Source organism: Nansenia antarctica, assembly GCF_963989245.1.
Source record: "Nansenia antarctica genome assembly, chromosome: 3".
Taxonomy (NCBI): domain Eukaryota; kingdom Metazoa; phylum Chordata; class Actinopteri; order Argentiniformes; family Microstomatidae; genus Nansenia; species Nansenia antarctica.
Genome location: NC_137688.1, coordinates 20,968,412 through 20,990,911, shown reverse-complemented (window position 1 = coordinate 20,990,911; position 22,500 = coordinate 20,968,412). Strand labels below are relative to the sequence as shown.

The following is a 22,500-nucleotide window of genomic DNA, read 5'->3' as shown; positions in this document are numbered from 1 at the left end:
ACGGGACACGTGTAAGCAAACACACACACACACACACACACACCTACGCACACCTAACACATATACACACAGACGCACACATACATACACACACACACACACACACACACACAAACACACACACACACACACACACACACACACACACTCGCACACACACACACTGTACTGTCCAGTTAGGATGGGGTGTTTCAGTGTATGTGGAATGTTATTTTGAATGTTATTTGAATAATTATTAGTTATTATTAATTATTAATTATTAGATACTAGTAACATTATTTTGAGTTATGCCTCATAACTGCGTGGGAATTGTTTGATTATATAGATCAGTTATGCGTAGTGATATTGGGGGCTGTGATTAGGTGCTTAAAAGTGGGAGACCGTGCGTATGGGTTCATTGTGTGATGCCAGGACTTGAGGGATGCCACGGTTAGTGTGTATGATGCGTGCTTTGTGTAACATTTATATGCTTTGTTTTAGTCTTTGAATGTATTCGCAGGTTTTACAATCTATTCAATTTTCACAAAAAATAAGAAAAACGAGTTGAATGGTATCCGTGTCCTTCAGTCCAGCCTTTCGGTCGGCGTCAGTAGACCGAACAATTGTAAAACCTACGGCCCGGGCGTCAAAGAAATATCTTTGAAAAGATTCCCGAGGTGGTGGAGAAGTGAATTGAAAGCCACATTCAGAGAGGAGTTCTCCGCGGGACGAATACAAGCGTCGAGAGAACTCGGAAAAGTGGCTGCAGTTAACCGGAGCTAGCTAGCCAGGTCTGCTGTCTGTGAAGCGTGTCTGTGCAGAGCTACTGGAAATGTGACAGGGTCGGCAGCGCGAGACAGCGAGAGAGGACAGCAAGACCAGGAAAGCGGTCGGGTAAGCAACAGCACTGACCAGCGAACTAATTCAAGCTGGATGTGTATAGAGACATGCCTGGCTAGCTGGATGTTTATAGAGACATGCCTTGCTAGCCAGAGTAATTAACGTGGGACTGACTGTATCGGCTAAAGTGGCTAACCGGAGTGTTATATCCTAACTGTGAGAGGAGGAGGAGCCCTAGTGCGTCACTGACAAGCACGAGCGGCTCACGAGAGAAGATCCGGAGTTTCAAAATAAGAGTCCCATTTATTCTGGTAGTAAATAAAGGTCAGTTTTGAATGTAAAACGTCACGGTTGAATAAAACGAAAATAAAAACACTAAGTGAGCAGTTTGAAGGGACTTTAATCTGTTAAAGAAAATAACAGCAGAGTTTGAATAAATATTGAAACATTGATAGCCTGTGAAAAGAGAAGGAAAATGGCTGAAGAGGACCAGTCCGTAGCTCAACTGAAAAAAGAGAGAAATTCAGCTAAATCCAACTTTAGCAAAAAATCTGCCTTCATGCTCCGCGTTACACCCTCCATGGTCGAGAGCTAATTAAAGGTCCAGTGGCAGGCTTTCTCTAATGAAGCTGAGAAGCTCCTGGCAGCCAATAGTAGCTATGAAGAGGGTCTGCTTGCAGAAGCGGAAGAGGACCCCACCAAACTATCAGAACAACAGACGAGAGACATCGAGAAGGTGAGCAGAGACTGCATGACTAAATTGTCGGAGGTTGGCGATCTCGTAAAACTCCATCTGTGGTCAAGATACGGTGAAAGAAGAGTGTTGTTCTCGATCAGGGAGGCTGAGCGAGCTAAAGAAGAGACAGAAGAGGTCCCATTGGGCCAGCTAGACCATGACTGCCATGAGAGACAAGTGCACCATTTAGAGGAGCTCACTACAGGAGCAGAGAGAGAGCTCTCTGTCTGGAGAGACTGGGCCCCTGTCGCTGCTGTAGAAGACGTGGAGAGACAGCTGCATCATTTAATGTCCTCAAAGAACAAGCTCAGGCGAGATAGAGACGCCGAGATAGGAAAAGCTCGAAAGGCAACTGAGGAAGAAGACCGCGCCCGCCGCACAACAGCTGAAGGAGAGCGCCAGAGGGCTGAAGAGGAAGAACGCGCCAGACGCGCCCAGCTTATCCTGGCTCAACAGGCGGAGACTGAAGCAGGGGCAGAGCTTGTTAAAGCCCAGCAAAAAGCGTTGGAGGAGACTGAGGGAGCAGGCGCACGGGGTGGAAATGCAGCTACGAGAGGCATTCCAAAAGTGAGGCTGAAGCCGACAAGTCTCCCGACGTTTAGAGGTTGCATTCGGGAATACTACCGCTGGAGGAAGGATTGGGAAAGCCTACAGGAACAAGGCGATCCCTCCGGGTCTCCGGAAGTTAAGAAGTTTCAACTTCTGGAAAGTATAGAAGAGACCATAGTGAAGGATCTCAGGATCGCAAGCCACAATACTGCCGAAGATGTCTTCAGGGTGCGTTCGTAGCAGAGCTGCAGAAGATTTCTCCAGTCAAAGAGCACCAATTCAGGAAGGTGATTGATCTGATCCGAATCTCAGAGAAAGCTCTAGCAGACCTTAAAGATCTTAACAATGAAGTAGCCATCAAAAACCCTCTGGTGACTGGAGCCATTGAGAACAAACTGCCACTCACTTTGAAAAAGGAGTGGCTTACTTTCAAAATAGACCCCCGAAATGGTTTCCAGCCGGAGAGATACTTTGACACCTTCCTGGACTTCCTACAAAAGCAGGAAAGCATCCTCGAACAGTTGGAGCAGATGGTGATCACGGAGATCCCAGAGAAGAAGACTGAGAAGAAGTTTGCTTTCACTAGAGCCACTGAGAGAGACAGCGCTGATGACAATTGTGTTCTGTGCGAAGATAAACACAGAAGTAGGCTGTTCACCTGTAAGAAGTTCAGAGGCCTCGACTTGGCATCAAGAAAGGCCGCGGTGAAGAAGTCTAGAGCCTGCCGGCTGTGCCTTTCATCACATGGCGCTGACGGAGAGTGTAACCTTAAATTCCTCTGCACCAAGAGAGGCTGCAAAGAAGGAGAGTCGTCAGACCACCATTACCTTCTCTGCCCCAGTAGAGACAGTAAGAAGGATGGTGGGGAAAAGAGAGAAACTCCAAGTAGCGGCGGTGAACGTGCACAGAGTTTGACCGTTGAACAGGAAGAGGTCTTGTCCCAGCTCGCTCCAGAGATTGAGACAGCAGTTACGAGCTGCACTGAAGCAAAAGCCGGGAAGCTCCTGGAAGAAAATGGAGTAAACGAGTGTCCGGTAATAATGATGCTCCTGGAGGTCACTGCCAACGACGGGCAACAAATTGGTGCTCTGATAGACCTCGCATCAAATACAAATTACATTACCCACGCGGCTGCAAGTAGGCTTGGCCTGAAGAGCGAGAAAATCACGCTAGTGGTGCAGGGCGTCGGAGGGATGACTGTGACAGCCAACACCAAAAGGTACCTCCTGAAGGTGAGGTTCAGGACCCCGGAAGGTGAAAGAGCCCACCAGTTGGTCTGCTACGGCTTAGATGAAATAGCCAAGGTGCACCATGCCATCGAACCACAGCAACTGAAAAGATTCTTCCCCGAGGTCAAGACCCGGGAGTTGGTCCGGCCAAGGAGTATTGAACTCCTCATCAGCCAAAGAGAGGGGCGGTTGGTTCCCTGTCCTGTGAAGGTAGTAGGAGACCTGGTCCTGTGGGAAGGCCCACTTGGAAAGATTGTGAGTGGGACGCATCCCAATCTGTTTGAAGATGTGGAGACGGTGACCTACGAGTCCAAGACACACTTCGCCCGATCAATGAGAACAGCAGCGGCCAAGTATGAGGAAATCGTCAAGTGTATCGGGTGCTGCGAAGAGACCAGGGAGAGTGGACTGAGGCAGGAAGAGAACATCGGGGAGTATGCCATCACGAGGGTGAACATTGGAGACCGTCCTGCTGGTTGCATTGCTCAACTGGCAATGAGGGAGACAGCAGGGCTACCTCAGTTCATTGAAAGGGAGGAAGAGCGTCGTGTCTTGGAGAAAGACAGCTACGTCGACGACATCTTGACTTCCCATGATGATCTGAAGATGCTCGACACCATCACGAGTGGAGTGGAGGAGATCTTGAGCGCTGGAGGGTTCTTTCTAAAGCCGTGGGTCCGGTCTGGCCAAGGTGGGAGGAGAAAGGACGACGCCAGAACCTGTGGAGGGGAGAGGCCTGGAGCGACATCCAAAACCCTGGTGCTACCAAATCAGCTGAAAGACGAGGATAATAAGGCCCTTGGCATTGGGTATCTCGTGGATTCCGACCAGCTCTACATGATGACATCAGTAAACTTCTCCAAGAGAAATGGAAAGATAAGGACAGGCCTCAACCTCAAGGTAGAAGAAGTCCGGGAGAATACACCCAACGGCTTGTCGAGGAGAGAGCTGCTGAGCCAAGAGGCTGCTCTATACGATCCAATTGGCCTGGTGTCCCCGGCCAAACAAAAAGGAAACATCCTTGTAAGAAGAGCCTTCCAAGAGGCAGGAGGCGGGAGCTCAGCCAAGGAAACGTGGGACCCTGGGAAGACAGGGTCTCCAACCGAGTGGTCGTGGATCCCCGGTGAGTGCAATGTGGCCGACATCAGCACAAGAGGAGCAGTTCCTGAAGAACTGAGCGAAGATTCTCTGTGGCAGAATGGACCTGGATTCCTGGAGAAGCCTTTTGAGGAGTGGCCCGTGAAATCAGCGGCAGAAGTGGCAGCTGATGCTCGAGAAAGTGTGAACAAGCTCAAACGGAAGGCCTTCTCAGGAGCGCTCACCAGGGCCCAAGCTAACGTGAGGACCGAAAAGGTCAAAGTGAACCAGAGCCTGACCGAGCCTGTGCGGGATTCGGGGATTCAGAAAGAGAGGCAGCTTCCAGAAGACAAGTCTAGGAAACGACCTTGCTGCGCATCCATCACAGACCTTGTGAATCCAGAGAGGTTCAGTAGCCTGTCAAGGTTGTGTCAAGCTGTTGCCTGGGTGTGGCGTGCTGCCCGAAAGTGGTTAGAGAAGAGGAGTTGCAGCACCAGTCGAGCAGGAAAGCAAGTTGAGCGCCTTGACAAGCAATCTGGAGAAACTGTACTCTCTCCTAAAGAATGTGAGGGTGCCCTACAGGATCTCCCCACAACTAAAATAAACCGACTGGTGGTGTACAAAGAGGAAGAATCTGGACTCTTGATGTGTAAGGGCAGAGTACCAACCGGGATGTCAGGAGGATGGTTGTTCTCCTCCCCATTGAGGAACAAGGGACATTGGTAGCCTCCCTAGACTAGTAGCTAGATCGGCTAGGTGGGAGGTGTACTGTCCAGTTAGGATGGGGTGTTTCAGTGTATGTGGAATGTTATTTTGAATGTTATTTAAATAATTATTAGTTATTATTAATTATTAATTATTAGATACTAGTAACATTATTTTGAGTTATGCCTCATAACTGCGTGGGAATTGTTTGATTATATAGATCAGTTATGCGTAGGGATATTGGGGGCTGTGATTAGGTGCTTAAAAGTGAGAGACCGTGTGTATGGGTTCATTGTGTGATGCCAGGACTTGAGGGATGCCACGGTTAGTGTGTTTGATGCGTGCTTTGTGTAACATTTATATGCTTTGTTTTAGTCTTTGAATGTGTCAGAGCTGTGTATTCATGTATGTTTTGTTGTCTGCATTCGCAGGTTTTACAATCTATTAAATTTTCACTAAAAATAAGAAAAACGAGTTGAATGGTATCCGTGTCCTTCAGTCCAGCCTTTCGGTCGGCGTCAGTAGACCGAACACACACACACACACACACACACACACACACAGACTAAACAGTACATAAAGATACAAATACACACACACACCTAATGTACATATTGTACATAAACATTCATGTTCTCATACCTCCCATTCTCCTCTTCTCTCCCCACTTGCCAACTCCACCTTTGTCCTCTCCTCCCCTCCCCTTCCTCCCCCCCTTCCCCCTCTCCATCCCCCCTCTCCACCCCCCCCCCCCCCCACCCCCCTCCCCCTCCCTCTCCAGGCTGGGTATGGAGCATGACGGGCAGGGGAACCGCTGTGGAGACGAGGTGCACATGGGGAGCATCATGGCCCCGCTGGTGCAAGCTGCCTTCCACCGCTTCCACTGGTCACGCTGCAGCCAGAACGAACTGGGACGCTACCTACAGTGAGTCACACACACACACACACACACACACACACACACACACACAGACACACACACACACACACACACACACACACACAGACAGACAGACATGCACACACATACATACACACACATACACACACACACACTCAGAAAGACATGCACACACATACATACACACACACACACACACACACACGACTGCAGAAGAATGCATCACAACCGTGCATGTTGCATGTTTCTTAACGTTGATGAAGTACGAAAGCGAACCCCCCCCCCCCCCGAAAAAAAAACTAAACGTCTTGTCTCCGTCCAGCTCCTACGACTGTCTCCGTGATGACCCGTTCGACCACAACTGGCCGTCTCTGCCGCAGCTCCCCGGCCTGCACTACTCCATGAACGAGCAGTGCCGCTTCGACTTCGGCGTGGGCTACATGATGTGTACGGCGGTAAGACCATCGCCGTAGTGTCTCCCTCCCGGGCCTGTCCTACTACCAGATACTAACCCACATACGTTTACGTCCAACACTTTGACAACAGTCCAACTCTCTCTAGACTCTGAGATACTCTCTTACTCCCGACAGGAGAGAACCCCATGTAAACAAAACTCTGTATTAAACACTGGCGCACTTGCTTAGGATTGACGTTACCCGTATACGGCGAGAGTAGCGTTAAGAGTTCGCCACGAGCCCGGACACGTTAACGCCACACACCGGGGGCGGAGGAGGGGGGTGGGGAGGTAGAAATGGGAGGACGGGGCTCGTTGTTGACGCGTGGGATGGAACAGGAAACGGTGTCGATTCCGTGTCCCGTCCTGTGTGTTACGATGAGCCCGTCCTCGGATTTTGACCCCCCCCGCCGGCCTCCTCTTCACCGAGACACGTCCTCTACATCGCCCAAGTCCCTTCTGATACAGCAAACGCCAGAGGGGGAGGCCGGCGGAGGTAGAAATCGGAGGACGGGGTTCATTGTGACGCGTAGGACGGTGTGAGGAACTGTATCCGCCCAAACCGTTGGTTCCTCATTCCATCCCGAGCCGCATTTCTCATTCCGTTCCACGCATCACAACGAGCCCCGTCCTCCGATGTCTACCTTCGCCGGCCTCTCCCTGTAATGAACAGGCTCCGGATCAGATCGCTCTGTACTCCTCAGACTCAGTCACGTGAAGAGCTGAAAGAAAAAGAAAAAGAAGATGTAATGATCTCTCCGTCACTCCGTCTCTCTCTCTCTCTCTGCTGTGTGTCTCTCTGTGTGTGAGGCCCAGGGATGGGCTGATGTGTGATTGAGAGTTGAACCTACTCTTTGCAGGGACTTTGCACGCGTTGCTAGATTATCCTCTATTCTCTTGTCAAACCCCCATTCCCTCAGCTGCAAAAGGTGGGCCAGTCAGGAACGCAGGTAAGGTAACCCCCCCCCCCCCCCCTCACACTACCCCCTTCCATTCCCCTCCCCCTACCCTCCCTCCCTCCCCCTACCCTCCTTCCTCTCAGCCGTGTGGTCGCTTCTTTTTTTCTTCTGATTGATAATCGGTATTGTTTTAGTTTTTTTATCAGTATTATCGACCCATCGTCACGTGACCCACATGTGTTCTGCAGGATGCTAAAGACACAGTTTTTACTCCCCCCCCAAAAATAACAACAACAAGTATCAAGGAAGCTGGATTTGTCCCTGAACAGCTTTTTTCTGTATTTCATGCCAGATGAACGAGCCAACGAGCTCAACCATGACACACGCACTTCCCTCTAACTTACTGTAAGCCTCTGTGTCATTATTTGGCGTCTGTCCAAGCTTGGCTATTGGTTGATTGTAAATGGTTGTGAAATGGGTGGAAAGACGTCCTGTCCTGCCAGCGAGGCGTTGGAACAACTAAGGTTTTTCCCCGGGTCTTAGGATCCTGCAGTCTCGTGTGCCCAGCCTCCTGAGGCTGATGTCATCAGTGCCAACCGCAGTCTGACCTTTGACCCTTCCATTGAAAGAGGTCATCCGGGGGGTCGTTCTGGGCGGGGAGACCGGAGCCAGTCGCTCTCGGTGGGGGAGGAGAAGAGGGCGTCAGGTGAGAGAGGAGGAGGGGACCCAGGGTCAAATAGAACCCCTCCACCACAACTGATCTCAAATCAGTTTTGTGTGTTCCCCAGTAACCATGAAGATAACGATTCGGGGGAGGGCAAGTAGATCCCAGAATGCTAAGCTAAGGGCAACTGATATCGACCTATCAGAGACACCCCCCCCCCCCCCACCTCCTTCAAAAACGACTTGATCTGGTTGATCTTTCACCTTTGCCCTCACGCCCTGGGCCCTCCCTGCCCCTCGCCCCTGTAAGGTGGGGGGAGGGGGGGGGCGGAGGCGGCGGGGGGGCTCTCGCTCAGAGAGACCTCCTCCTCATCCTTTGGTTTTGTTTTTTGCATGATCCGGCTTCGTGTGTGTGTTCTCTACGAGAGAGTAGCGCCATTCTCGTTGTGACCGTGATGGCCCTCCGTGGTGTGTGTATACAGGCTGGACTATTGGACTCCCATTGTATCGACTAGTGTTGATGTGATCTCTGTTGTGGTTTCTCGACGTTTGTGTTCCTCGACCGTTACATGTGCAGTCAATGGTCCAGCTCATCCCCCGTTTGTGGGTGTGGGTGGGTGGGTGTGTGTGTGTGTGTGTGTGTGTGGGTGTGGGTGGGTGGGTGTGTGTGTGTGTGTTTGTGTGTGTGTGTGTGTGTGCTCTCTTGTGTGTGTCTGAGTCACCTCTGGGCGTGGTCTCCATCGAAGCTCTATTCCTCCCGTAGAGTTCTGGTCCGACGCAGAGCTCTATGGGAGGGAGGGGGTTCTCATTTCGAGTCGGCCTAAGCGGTGATTTTTACCGTCCTCCAGGGAAAGTGCCCTGTGTGTGTAGATGTGTGTGTGTGTGTGTATAGGCGCCCAGTGTTTTGGGTGGTGTGTATTTTTCGGAAAGAGAGTGAGTGTGTGAGGAGGAATTTCTCTTTGTCCCGTTTGCAGTATCGCACCTTCGACCCGTGCAAGCAGCTGTGGTGCAGTCACCCTGACAACCCCTTCTTCTGCAAGACCAAGAAGGGGCCGCCCATCGACGGCACCATGTGCGGAGAGGGGAAGGTACACACACACACACACACACACGCACACACACACACACGGCATACACACACACACACACTGCATACACACACAAACACACACACACACACACACACACGCGTGGCATACACACACACACACACACACGGCATACACACACACACACACACACTTACGCACACATACACATGCACACAGACAGACAGAAACACACACACACACACACTCACAGAAATGCGCAAGCACACACACAAACACACACACACACACACACACACACATACACACAGTCCTTCTATCTCTGTCTATCTTCATTTCACTTCCTCCTCTGACATCCTAACACACTCAGTCTCTGCCTCTCTCTCGTCCAATGGCAGAACTGCTTCAAAGGCCACTGTATCTACCTGACCCCTGACATCATCAAGCAGGATGGCCACTGGGGCCAGTGGAGCCAGTTTGGTTCCTGCTCTCGCTCCTGTGGAGGAGGAGTTCAGTTCCGCACCCGCGAATGTAACAACCCCAGGTCAGTGTCAGATCCCCTCTCCTCTCCTCTCTTTTCCTCTTCTCTCCCCTCCTCTCCTCTCCTCTCTTTTCCTCTCCTCTCCTCTCCTCTCCTCTCCTCTTCTCTCCCCTCCTCTCCTCTCCCCTCCTCTCCTCTCCCCTCCTCTCCTCTCCTCTCTTTTCCTCTCCTCTCCTCTCCTCTCCTCTTCTCTCCTCTCCTCTCCTCTTCTCAACGTTCAACTGTCCCACATCAACAAAGGTTAATGATAATGCTGATACTCTGCCCCCCCCCTCCCCTCCCCTGCCCTCCCCTCCCCTCCCCTCCCCTCCCCTCCCCTCCCTCCCCTCCCCTCCCCTCCCCTCCCCCCCTCCCTGCCCTCCCCAGCCCGGCCAACGGGGGGCGTACCTGCCTGGGGGCTTACTACCAGTTCCAGCTGTGCCAGAAGCAGGAGTGTGAGGAGCTGGACAGTGACTTCAGGGAGGAGCAGTGTCGCATGTGGGACCCCAAGTTTGAGTTCCAGAACAACAAGCATCACTGGCTGCCTTACGAACACCAGGAACGTGAGTACGCCCAGGACTCTCCCAGAGAGATGGAGAGAGAGAGAGAGAGAGAGAGAGAGAGAGAGAGAGAGAGAGAGACTTAACCGTACTTGCTCTAGAGCACAAGAACACAGCCATAGAGATAGAGAGAGAGAGAGAGAGAGAGAGAGAGAGAGAGAGAGAGAGAAAGATAGAGGGAGAGAGAATAAGATAGGTAGAAACACTAGAATATGGCTACCAAGAGAGGACACACATCATTTTGCTATGTGAGTGTGTGGAATTGCGTTTCAAAACATCAAGAGCAAGACAGTATCTTCTTTTCTTTTCATCTACCGTGTTTGTACACTGCGCCTAAAAAAAGTGTGAAGTTCAATGTGATTACAATGTACTTAATTATGTTCTGACAGCCCGCTGACCCTGAGTGAGGCTCAGAAGGATGGAAACACCCATCTGTAAAAACACCACGTCTTTGAGCCTCTTTAGAACAACACGTATCTTTGAACACTCTTCCTTCTTCCCACTAAACCCTGCTGATGTCATCTAAACTCTTTTCCAGTCTCTCTCTCTCTGTCTCTCTCTCTCTCTCCCTCTCCCCCTCTCCCTCCATCCAACCAGCTGTTGTGAATCAGACCTCGACACACGGTCAAACCGTCGGTCCCGCAAAGGGATCCACCTTCTTCTCCTCCCCCCTCTCTCCCTCCCCCTTCTCCCCCCTCTCTCTTCCCCTTCTTCCCCCTCTCTGCATCTCCCCTCTCCAAACCCCACTGTGACACCCCCCCCTCCATGGGAGGCGGCACATACCGATACACCCCCTCTCCAAGTGGAGGTGGCAGTCCCGCCACGAACCAGATTATCATCCCACTAAAAGGGCAACGGCGGAGAAGAGCGCCGCTCCCCCGTCTCCGTATCTAATCCTCGGTCACAGAAGATTGAAGCTTAAGTGGCCCCTCGCTAAAATTATAAAACATTTTAATTTGCGTTCTTGTCATTTTCTAAATGCCATGTTTTGGAGCAAGGCCTTTTCACCGTCTCTCCGTGAGCTCCAATTATTTGAGTGTGCGAAGGGAGAAGGTGGGGAAATTCCATTTTCTCTTCTGTCATCTCCAGGGTTAAAGATAATGTGAAGAGGAGAACAAGATAGTCTGTACATCGTGTTAAAACCCAAGCCTCCAGAACTATAATTATCCCTGTTATGAAATTCAGCGCTTCTACCCTTCTGGTTTGACATGGCCAACATCCTTACAATACTCTAGAGTTTTGAAACACAATATAACAACGAGCTCATATCATCCCAGCTGCTTTTCCGGTCATCCGTGATCCACTTGGTAAATGGGGCTTAGTCACCCCCCCCACCCCCCCGTCTCCACCCCAGGGACCCCTCTCCCTCTCTGGGATGCTCTGTTGTTGGAGAGCTGGAGGTGTAACGTCCTCGAGACTACAATGCGTTCTGAACATCGCCTACTGATTCCGTTCATGTCTGTGGGAAACAACGTTCTGGTCATGTTCTGGCCATGTCCGGCTGTGTCTTGTCTCTACCTACTCTACAGACAGACGGGTGTACAGAATCTGGTGATCCGACACTGGTCCACTTCTTGGGCCGACAGAGATCGACGCCCCATCCCCCACAAAATCATGCGACGTGATTGGAGGCCCTGGATTCCCGCTTGTCTCAACGGCTCCTCCTACCCTTCAATCCCCCATTTCCACACAATCCCCCCTTCCCCCGAGTCCACAACCTGTCAGCAGCAGCACACCCACGTTTCCACACTGACTTCTCTATACACATCTCTATGCACTTCTCTATGCACTTCTCTATGCACTTCTCTATACACTTCTCTATACACTTCTCTATACACTTCTCTATACACTTCTCTATACACTTCTCTATACACTTCTCTATACACTTCTCTATACACTTCTCTATACACTTCTCTATACACTTCTCTATACACTTCTCTATGCACTCTTGGCCAGACTCAATGGTGGATTTGAGGGGCCAAGGAGGACCCAGTCAGAGAGACTGAGCTGTATCAGATATACAGACAGCTAAAGTATGGATACTTAATCTCCACTAAATCTCTCTTAAATCTTTCTTCTCTTCGCACATGTTTCATGTTTCTCTCTCTATCTCTTTCTCTCTCTCTCTCTCTCTCCCTCCCCCCCCCTCTCTCTCTCCAGACTCCAGAGTGATTTACCTGGAGAGTATACAGTAAATCCTGATATATGTACAACCTAATACACACAGACACACAGTAGGAGAGGATGAGGGAGGGTGAGAGAGGCCTTGGACGACCGTGGCTGTGGCTGGGCTTGTGGGATATTGTGTTTCTCCAGTGTGTGGGTGGAGCTGCTCCTCTGTACAGTGGAGACAATGGCTGTGTTCCAAAATGCCTTCTTGCACTCTTATCTATAGAGTATACATACTTGGATACCGTACTTGCTATACACTCTGGATAGAGTGCAAGAACGCATAACCCTAACCCATTTGTAAAAACCAGTAACAACTGTATGCTTCACTGTTTATTAATTCATTAATTAATAAAACGCGTGTGTGTGTGTGTGTGTGTGTGTGTGTGTCCTCCAGCTAAGCAGCGCTGCCACCTGCACTGCCAGTCCAAGGAGACGAGAGACGTGGTCAACATGCAGAGGATGGTCCACGACGGCACACGCTGCTCCTACAAGGACCCCTACAGCGTGTGTGTGCGTGGGGACTGTGAGGTGAGTGTGTGTGTGCCTGTGTGTCTGGTGTGTGCGTGTGTGTCTGCGTGTGCGTGTGTGTCTGCGTGTGTGTGTGTGTGTGTGTGTGTGTGTGCTTTTGTGCTTTTGTGCTTGGTGCTGGAAAGAGAGGGAGCACAGGAAATCCTTGTATTTCCTCTTCACCTCCTCTTCACCTCCTCCGCTGATCCCTCCATTCCATCACTCACAACCCCTCCTACCCAAACCTGGGATGGTTCGGGAGTGTCTGCTTCACAAACTGGAGACGAGTGTGTGTGGGTTCGAGTATGTCCGAGTGTCTATAGTAACTATGTGTGAGTGTGTGTGGGGTAAGTGGTTAGAATGAGTGTGTTGCTGTGTTTATTCGTAGAGTAACTGAGACTGTGTGTGTGTGTGTGTGTGTGTGTGTGTGTGTGTGTGTGTGTGTGTGTGTGTTGCAGAAAGTGGGCTGTGACGGTGTGAGAGGCTCCTCCCAGCAGGAGGATAAGTGTGGCGTCTGTGGAGGAGACGACTCCAGCTGCAAGATCATCAAGGGCAACTTCACCCGCAGTGCCAAGAAACAAGGTACCCACCTACACACGAACACACGCACACACATACACACACTCGGACTCAGACTCAGACTCAGACTCACACACAGTCACAGTCACACTCACACACACATACACACACACACACACACACTCAGACTCAGACTCACACACAGTCACACTCACACTCTCACACACACACACACACACACACACACACACACACACACACACACACACATACACACACACACACACACACTCAGACTCAGACTCAGACTCACACACAGTCACAGTCACACTCACACTCACACACACACACACACACACACACACACACACACACACACACACACACACACACACACACACACATTGGCAGGGCATGCCTGGTGAGGTAATCAGCAGCAAAGCTGTCAGATCCTGGAACATGAGAAGCCGTGAAGATAAAGCAGGATGGGAGGTAGATGAGGTTGTTTTCCAGGTCTGTGTGCCCTCAGATGATGATGTGGTCACAATCCCACCGGTACACTGTAATTCTCAGTCAGACATCGCCCTCTACTGGTCACATAAACACAGTGCGTGCCATGGCACAAAAAATAAAGGCCTGTTAGAAACATTTCCATATGATTAGAAAGAAGCCCATGGTCCACGTGAAAGGCCGTGGGCCGCCATGATCACATACTTATACAAATATTATCCAAAGCTGAAGAGGAAATAGCTTTTTGGATATTTGTATACTGGAATTAGATGCTTGCCATTGATGGCGATAATCGCTGCAGTTCAACTCAACTCAGGAATTAGCCATGTCCTTCTTTGAGTTGTTTTCTGTGCTGAAACTGTAGAATTTGAAAAACATGTTTTGCATCTTCATTTCAGGTTATCTCAAAGTACTTGAAATCCCTCGAGGGGCAAGACATCTACTGATCCAGGAACTGAAAGCAACTCCACACATTCTAGGTACGAAATGTGTGTGTGTGTGTTCATGCATAAGGTGGGTGCTGGTGTATTTTGGTGTGTGTGTGTGTGTGTGTTTGTGTGTTTGCGTGTCTGCGTGCAGGCGTGTGTGTGTGTGCGTGTGTGTGTATTCTGTTAAATGATTGTGTTCCCCTCAGCGGTGAAAAACCAGGCGTCAGGACAATTCTTCCTCAACATGGAGGGGGATCTCCCAGAATCCCGTGCGGTCGTAGAGAAGGGCGTGGAATGGGAGTACGAGAACGACAATGATAAGGAAACGCTTCAGACCAATGGACCTATTAGACACGGGGTCCTCATCATGGTACACACACACACACATACACACACACACACACACATACACACATACACACACACATACACACACACACACACACACACACATACACACACACACACACACACACACACACACACACACACACAGAGAACGAACGATACATCCCCATTACCTGTAGAAACGTGTGTCAGGACATGGTTGGTTTTAGGTGTTTTTCGTCCCTCAGGTGCAGTCTCACGGAGATGCGAAGGTGACCCTGTCCTATAAGTACATCATCCACATGACCTGCTGTCGGCCATCGGAGAACAACATGCTGGTGGAGGACCACACCTTCTACGAGTGGGCCCTGAAGAAATGGTCCCCACTGCTCCAGGAGCTGTGGAGGTAGGTGATGAACGGAACACCGCTCGGCACAGGAGCGCCGCTCGCTCAGTACAGAGAGGGGGGGTCGATGTTTGGAGATGAGTAGCTATTTGTCTCACGCTGGGTGTGTGTGTGTGTGTGTGTGTGTGTGTGTGTGTGTGGGGTAGGTAACCAGTATACGCGGTACGGCTGCAGGAGGAGGGCAGATGCTAAGATGGTGCACGCGGCGTTACTGTGAGAACATCAAGAAGCCTCGCTCCATCAGCCAGCGCGCTGCAACATGAAGCAGTGCTCCGAACCCAAGTACGTACTCTAGGACGCTCCTGGGGAGCCCCTTGTGTGTGTGTGTTGTGTGTGTGTGTGTGTGGGGGGGGGGGGGGGTGTCGTGTGTGTGTGCGTGTGTGTGTGTGTGTGTGTGCGTGTGGGTGTGTGTGGTGTGTGTAGAAAACAAAATATTTCCTATAGTGTGTGTATCTCTCCTCTCTCTCTTCTCTCTCTCTCTCTCTCGTCTCTATCTAAGCCCCTCTCTCTCTGGTGTCTCTCTTGTCTGCCCCCTCTCCGTCTCTCTAGGTGGGGAGACAGGGGGTTTGGGAGAAGTGCAGTAAGTCGTGTGGGAAGACGGGCATCCAGACACGGTGGGTACGCTGCACGCAGAAGTTAAACACACGGCACGGAGAAGCACATCCACAGCAAGTACTGTAACGACGACCGCCCAGAGGGCCGCCCAGGCCTGCAACAGAGAGGCCTGCCCGGTCCAGTGGAGAGTAGGGCCCTGGTCCCAGGTACGCACCCCTGGAGGGACCACTGGGGGTGGAGCGGTCTGTGTGTGTGTGTGTGTGTGTGTGTTTGTGTCGGTGTGTGTGTATGTATGTGTGTGTGTGTGTGTGTGTGTGTGTGTATTTGTTTCCTAGGTTGTACTGGGGGTGATATTCCGTACTGCATACCCACACAGTGTGTGTGTGTGTGTGTATTGTGTGTGTATGTGTATGTGTGTGTATGTAGTGTGTGTGTGTGTGTGTGTGTGTGTGTTGTGTGTGTATGTTGTGTGTGTGTGTGTGTGTGTGTATGTTGTGTGTGTGTGTGTGTGTGTGTGTGTGTGTGTGTGTGTGTGGGTGGGTGGGTATGTGTGTGTATTTGTTTCCTAGGTTGTACTGGGGGTGATATACCGTACTGCATACCCACACAGTGTATATGTGTGTGTGTGTGTGTGTGTGTGTGTGTGTGTGTGCGTGCGCGTGTGCCTGCCTGCGTGTGTACCTGTGTCCACAGTGCTCTGTGACGTGTTCCAACGGGATGCAGTACAGGGAGGTGTCGTGTGACATGCGTGACAACGCCATCGGCGGGTGTCTGGAGGGCAAGCCACAGACCATACGATCCTGTCGCCTGGCACCCTGCCCCAGTGAGTACAGGGCTTATTATGGGATATCTTCATAGATACATACAGTACATAGAACATACAGTACAGCACAGTACATAGAGTACAGTACATAGAACATACAGTACATAGAACATTCAGTACATAGAACTGTGTATCAATGGATCAGTTCCCATGTGGCACTGTTTGGATAGGTGACGGTTCATCTAGTTGATGTTCAGGTAAAGCGTAACCTCACCTTTCCCCGTGTTCCCTTCCTCCCACGTCCATCTCTAGGGGGCTCGTCGGACCTGAACAAGAACGGCAACATCCTGATCCAGTGGCTGTCCCGGCCCGACCCGGGCCACCCCGTTCAAGACTCGCCACGTAAACCATCCCTCTATAGCTCCCAGCCGGGTCTCCTGAGCATGCCTGTCCTCTGCTGGGGCCTGGCCCTGTCTGTCCTTCTCTCTCTGCAGGCCCAGGCCCGGGGCTTAGCCAGGCTGTCCCCCTGGCCCTGACACCCCCAGCCCCCCCGCCCCCGTGCCTGTGCCCTGCGCTCCGCCAGACAGCGGCAGCTTTCGCTTCTCTTTTTGGGGGGGTGTTGTCTCTCTCTCTCCTGTCTCCTGAGGCAGCTGTAAGTGGAGGAGGTCTCTGGCCCCTGTGTGTGCTGGTTGGGTCTCTCTTTGCTCTGTCTCTCTCTCTATCTCTACTCTCCTATCGTGGAGCATTGTGTTGTAACCGCTGGCCAGTCGAAAACTAAAAGAAAAACATAAAAACTTTTGAAGAGAAATGAACGGGAAAGGTGGTCAGGTTTTGATTGGCGGCTTTTAGAGGGGTTGAGGAGCCAGTGAGGTGTGAGCGCCCCCCTCTGTTTCAGAGGCCAATGTTTTGTGCGAGCTAGCTACGAGTCGTCATGGGTTAACGCTCCTGAGATGCGGCTGCGATTTTTTTCTCCACGCCGTCATTGTCGGGAGCGACAGGTGTGAAAATAACAAAGAGAAAAGAAAAAAAAAGGGGAAAAAAATATATACGAAAGCTTTATTGTGAATGTGATCTTGTCACAATGAGGACATCTTTGCTAAAGTGCTCATCTCACATCCTGGTTCCATTCTGGAATGAGAATGATGGTTCATCTTGTTCTAGGTTCCATTCTCAGACTGACAGGAACTCAGCACAGATACAGGAAGTGACATAACCAACACTTTTGTTTTTTGGGGGGAACTGTGAGGTGAAGAGGCCAAGATTAAAGAGTAAAAGGCTAATAAAAACAGGGTAGTTTGACCGTGTGAGGTTGCTTCCCATTTTCAACTCATCATTAGCCATCCTCTCTTTGACTGTTAAACTAAAGTTCAATAAATGCAGCTTATTTGTGCTTGCAAACTTTAAACAAATACATCTATACATATATTTGTATTTATATATATATATATATATATATACATCTAAATCTATATGAGCAACAATAATATGAATAATAATGTTTTACCATGAATAAGCTGTAGCTTATTTGCCTAAACCTTTGGACTGCTATTGATCGCTTAGATCCTTGACTGTTATGTGTATTTTTTTATTGATTTTACATGAATACAGAAGTAAATATTTAATAAGAGTAAAGTGTTTGGGGGGAAGGGAGTAGACCTATATTATGCAGGACCTGGTCAGTTAGTTGCCTCTCCATTTACTCAGATGGATAAGTGGTACTGTTGCTCCATAGTTTCTTTAGGTAAAGGATCACTTTTTGTCATGCACATACGCATCCCTTACCCGTTTGAGCTTGTGTGTGTGTGTGTGTGTGTGTATGTGTGTATGTGTGTATGTGTGTGAGTGTGCATGAGTGTGTGTGTGTGTGTGTGTGTGTGTGTGTGTGTGTGTGTGTACCTGTGTGCATGCGTACGCATTTGCGTGAGTGTGCTTGTGTGTGCGCATGTGCGAGAATGTTTCCTCATGCGGGCATCTAGTAGACATAGAAATCTGATACAAAAATACCTCATAAACCTTCACTCAAGAGCGTCAGATCTTGTTTTTCTTTTCTTTTTTGATGAACATTAAACATATGAACAATGCCTTATCTTGGACTGAATGTAATGGCATTTATCTGTGAAAGAGATGGCTTTACTCAAAAAAAAGTTTATTTATCACTTGGAATAGAGGCAGCTTCAAACCAACAAACTCACACGCAAACCATCAAACCTACAAAGAGGACGTTGGACTGGCGTCTGACGCGTGGGGAAGGTTTACAAAGGGCCTAGGTTATGGACACGTGGCATCTATAAACACTTCAGACTTGTCATTGTATCGTGATCACATATTTCTGTTGTGACTATGTAGCGAGTTATCCGAGGTCTCGTGCTGGAGTTGGACCATATGAGACCTAGCCAGACCTAGCAGTGCGATACTGTATATAACATTGGTGTTGACTGTATTTAATAATGTTCATGACTGTTATCTTCTTACTTATGGAAAAAAAACTATAATATTCTATACTATGGGTAACTGTTTCGTGGCTTCACTGGCCTGCTGTGTTGGGCTGGCTAACGTTTGGCTAACGTTGGGGAAACATTCAGATGGAATACGTGCACTGCGTCTATATGCACTTTGATTTATCAGGGAAAATTTATTAATGTTTTGTAAATGTTTCATATGACACTTAATGTGCCATTCCAGTTTTTACATCATCATGGAAATTCTGTATTTTATTTATTTGACGATCTACTATAATTTATGTAATTTATTCATTTTACTTATCAATTGATTAACTGATTGATTGGTTGATTTCCAAGTAATGAAGTGTTTTACCAAAGTGACTGTGAACTTGTACCTTTCGATACAGTTGATTTATTTTTCTTAAGAAAAGAATATATCTATATATTGAGGGGGGAGGACATCTCATTCTTTCAGTTTCTGTCATTATCAACTGCAAAAGTTGTATAAATAAAAAATGTAAAAAAAAATAGCTGTCTTTCTTCCTTTCTGACTCTCTGCTGGTTTGTTGTTTAAAGGGTCAGAGGTTAAATTAAATTTCCATAGAAAATCATAAAAAATTATGAATGTTGGATTACATAAAACACTTTTCTGCAAGAAAGATGAGTATCAAAATTAGGTTTATACTGTATTTAAAAAATATGATTACAAGTCAGTATCTTCTGAGAGCACCAAATTAGAACCACAAAGCCACAACACAGAACTGGCCACACTCCTTCCTCTTCCTTGCAATGGACTAATCTAACGACTGCTGTCCGTGCTTGTTGGTTTTTCCTCTTCCTTCCTGCATCTCCTGCTAATGGTCTGCATTTACCACTTTTACTACTTTACTCAGCACAGTGTGAATACACTCACACTCACACACTCTCAGACATACATAACATAAGACACACACACACTCACACTCACACACACTCAGACACACACACACACACACACACACTCACACACACTTAGACATATGTAAGACACACACGCTCACACTCAGACACACACACACACATAGCATAAGACACACACGCTTGCACACACACACACAGCCTTCTCCAGCCCCGCCCGATCTCAGCTCTCTGCTCTCTCTCCCACAGGCCAGCGTTGTCATGGAGACAAGTCGGTGTTCTGTCGCATGGAGGTGCTGAACCGTTACTGCTCTCTGCCGGGCTACAAGCGCATGTGCTGCAAGTCCTGCAGCAATGTCACTGAGACCACACCGCCTACCACCACCGCCCCAACCCGGATCACTGCTCACCCTGTGCCTATGCCTCTGCCTCCCCCCAAGGACAACACTAGCCCACAAACCACCACCCAAGTGGCGCCCGAGACCAGCACCGAAAACACCACACACACACAGACAGAGACAGAGACAGAGACCAGCACTGAAACCACCACACACACACAGACAGAGACAGAGACAGAGACAGAGACCAGCACCGAAACCACCACACACACACAGACAGAGACAGAGACAGAGATCAGCCCCGAAACCACCACACACACACCGACAGAGATCAGCACCGAAGACACCACACACACACAGACAGAGACAGCGACAGAGACCAGCCCTGAAAACACCACACACACACAGACAGAGACAGCGACAGAGACCAGCACCGAAAACACCACACACACACAGTCAGAGACAGAGACAGAGACCAACCCCGAAAACACCACACACACACAGACAGAGACCAGCACCGAAAACACCACACACACACAGACAGAGACAGAGACAGAGACCAGCACCGAAAACACCACACACACACAGTCAGAGACAGAGACAGAGACCAGCACCGAAACCACCACACACACACAGACAGAGACAGAGACAGAGACCAGCACCGAAACCACCACACACACACAGACAGAGATCAGCACCGAAAACACCACACACACACAGACAGAGATCAGCACCGAAAACACCTCACACACACAGACAGAGAAAGATACCAGCACCGAAACCACCACACCTATTAAGCCAGAGACCAGCCCCCAAGAAACCCCCACCCCTAAGCCAAAGACAAGTCCTAAAAACACCACTCCCACTAAAGTCAAAAAGACACCACTCCCACCAAAGTCCAGTCCTAAAAACACCACTCCCACTAAAGTCAAAAAGACACCACTCCCACCAAAGTCCAGTCCTAAAAACACCACTCCCACTAAAGTCAAAAAGACACCACTCCCACCAAAGTCCACCCCGAGAAAACCCATACCCAATGAGCCAAAGACCACCCCGAAAAAACCCATACCCAATAAGCCAAAGACCACCCCGAAAAAAACCATACCCAATAAGCCCAGTCCCCAAAAAAACATACCCAATAAGCCAAAGATCAATCCCAAAAAACCCATACCCAATAAACCAAAGACCACCCCCCAAAAACCCATACCCAATAAACCAAAGACCACCCCCAAAAAACCCATACCTAATAAGCCAAAGACAAGTCCTAAAAACACCACTCCTACTAAAGTAAAAAAAACACCACTCCCACCAAAGACAAGTCCTAAAACCGACACTCCCACTAAAGTCAAAAAAACACCACCCCCACCAAAGTCCAGTCCTAAAAACACCACTCCCACTAAAGTAAAAAAAACACCACTCCCACCAAAGTCCAGTCCAAAAAAAAAAACACCCACCCATCCAACACCTCACCCACACTACCCTCCACCCCCCACCCCCCACACGACTAGCATGTACACCACAACTCCCAGTAGCCCTTTCACTGCTTCACAAACTATCCATATCTCCTATGCTGGTGACGAACCTGTAGTGACCCGCTCTACTGTCAGTGCTGATGATACCCCAGTTCTTATCCATGACACCACAACTCCCAGCCCTACATTCATAGATGAGTTCATAATTCCCACTGAAACAATCTACTTTGATGACAGTACAATGCCTGGTGGAACCATTGCATTCGAAGATGTCACAATGCCCAGTGGTACAATGCCCTATGGTGATGTCACAATGTCCTATGGCGACATCACAATGCCCAGTGGTACAATGCCCTATGGTGATGTCACAATGTCCTATGGCGATGTCACAATGCCCTATGGCGACGTCACGATGCCCAGTGGAAATATCCCAATTGTTGATGACATCACAACGGACAGCCTAACCATGCCTTACAGTGATGTCACAATGCCCAGCGGAACCATGCCAAGCGTCGATGACGTCACAGCCGTGATTCCTACTGTCCACAGTGATGACATCGCAGATTTGACCACCACATGGCTGGACTTCACCGAATACATACCTGTCGGCCCCACCATTCCCATGGTAACGCAGACTCAGCCCTCAGATTCAACGACTGCCCCACCTCCGTCGACAACCATCGCTACGACAAAACCGCCGATCCCCACGACCACAAGACCTCCGAGTCGAGCGGAGGAGACCAGCGAGAACAACTCCATCGACGTTCCTGACAGGGGGGGCGTCGGGACGGACAACGACATCTCCCAAAACAATCTAATCCCCAGACGGAGTCGGGTGTTCCTCCGGGAGAGAACAAGGAACAAACGCATCCAGGAGCTTCTAGAGGAGAAGCGGAACTTTCTGTTGAGGATGAAAAGAGGTCAGAGGAGCGTGTGACGGACCTTACCCGCCCTCCTCTTCATTTCTCTTATAGAGATTTACTATGTCTGCTAACAGACTGGAG

General features: G+C 49.5%; 1 protein-coding gene across 1 annotated transcript in view; it reads left to right on the top strand.

Annotated features, from left to right (window-relative positions):
• Positions 1–22,500, top strand: part of LOC308153875 (A disintegrin and metalloproteinase with thrombospondin motifs 2-like) — a gene marked incomplete at both ends in the record, with an annotated part of 138,369 nt that overhangs the window by 100,108 nt on the left and 15,761 nt on the right. Inside the window, 24 exon segments of the mRNA XM_080527059.1 lie at positions 1–11; positions 5,897–6,040; positions 6,339–6,471; positions 7,391–7,420; positions 9,007–9,120; positions 9,480–9,625; positions 9,989–10,164; positions 12,728–12,861; positions 13,299–13,422; positions 14,268–14,348; positions 14,504–14,667; positions 14,873–15,007; positions 15,009–15,030; positions 15,177–15,232; positions 15,234–15,278; positions 15,281–15,312; positions 15,580–15,589; positions 15,592–15,672; positions 15,674–15,733; positions 15,735–15,791; positions 16,279–16,408; positions 16,661–16,750; positions 19,936–20,172; positions 21,691–22,416. The exon segment at positions 1–11 is cut by the window's left edge and continues 95 nt beyond it. Of these exon segments, the coding sequence (XP_080383185.1) occupies positions 1–11; positions 5,897–6,040; positions 6,339–6,471; positions 7,391–7,420; positions 9,007–9,120; positions 9,480–9,625; positions 9,989–10,164; positions 12,728–12,861; positions 13,299–13,422; positions 14,268–14,348; positions 14,504–14,667; positions 14,873–15,007; positions 15,009–15,030; positions 15,177–15,232; positions 15,234–15,278; positions 15,281–15,312; positions 15,580–15,589; positions 15,592–15,672; positions 15,674–15,733; positions 15,735–15,791; positions 16,279–16,408; positions 16,661–16,750; positions 19,936–20,172; positions 21,691–22,416 (2,938 nt within the window).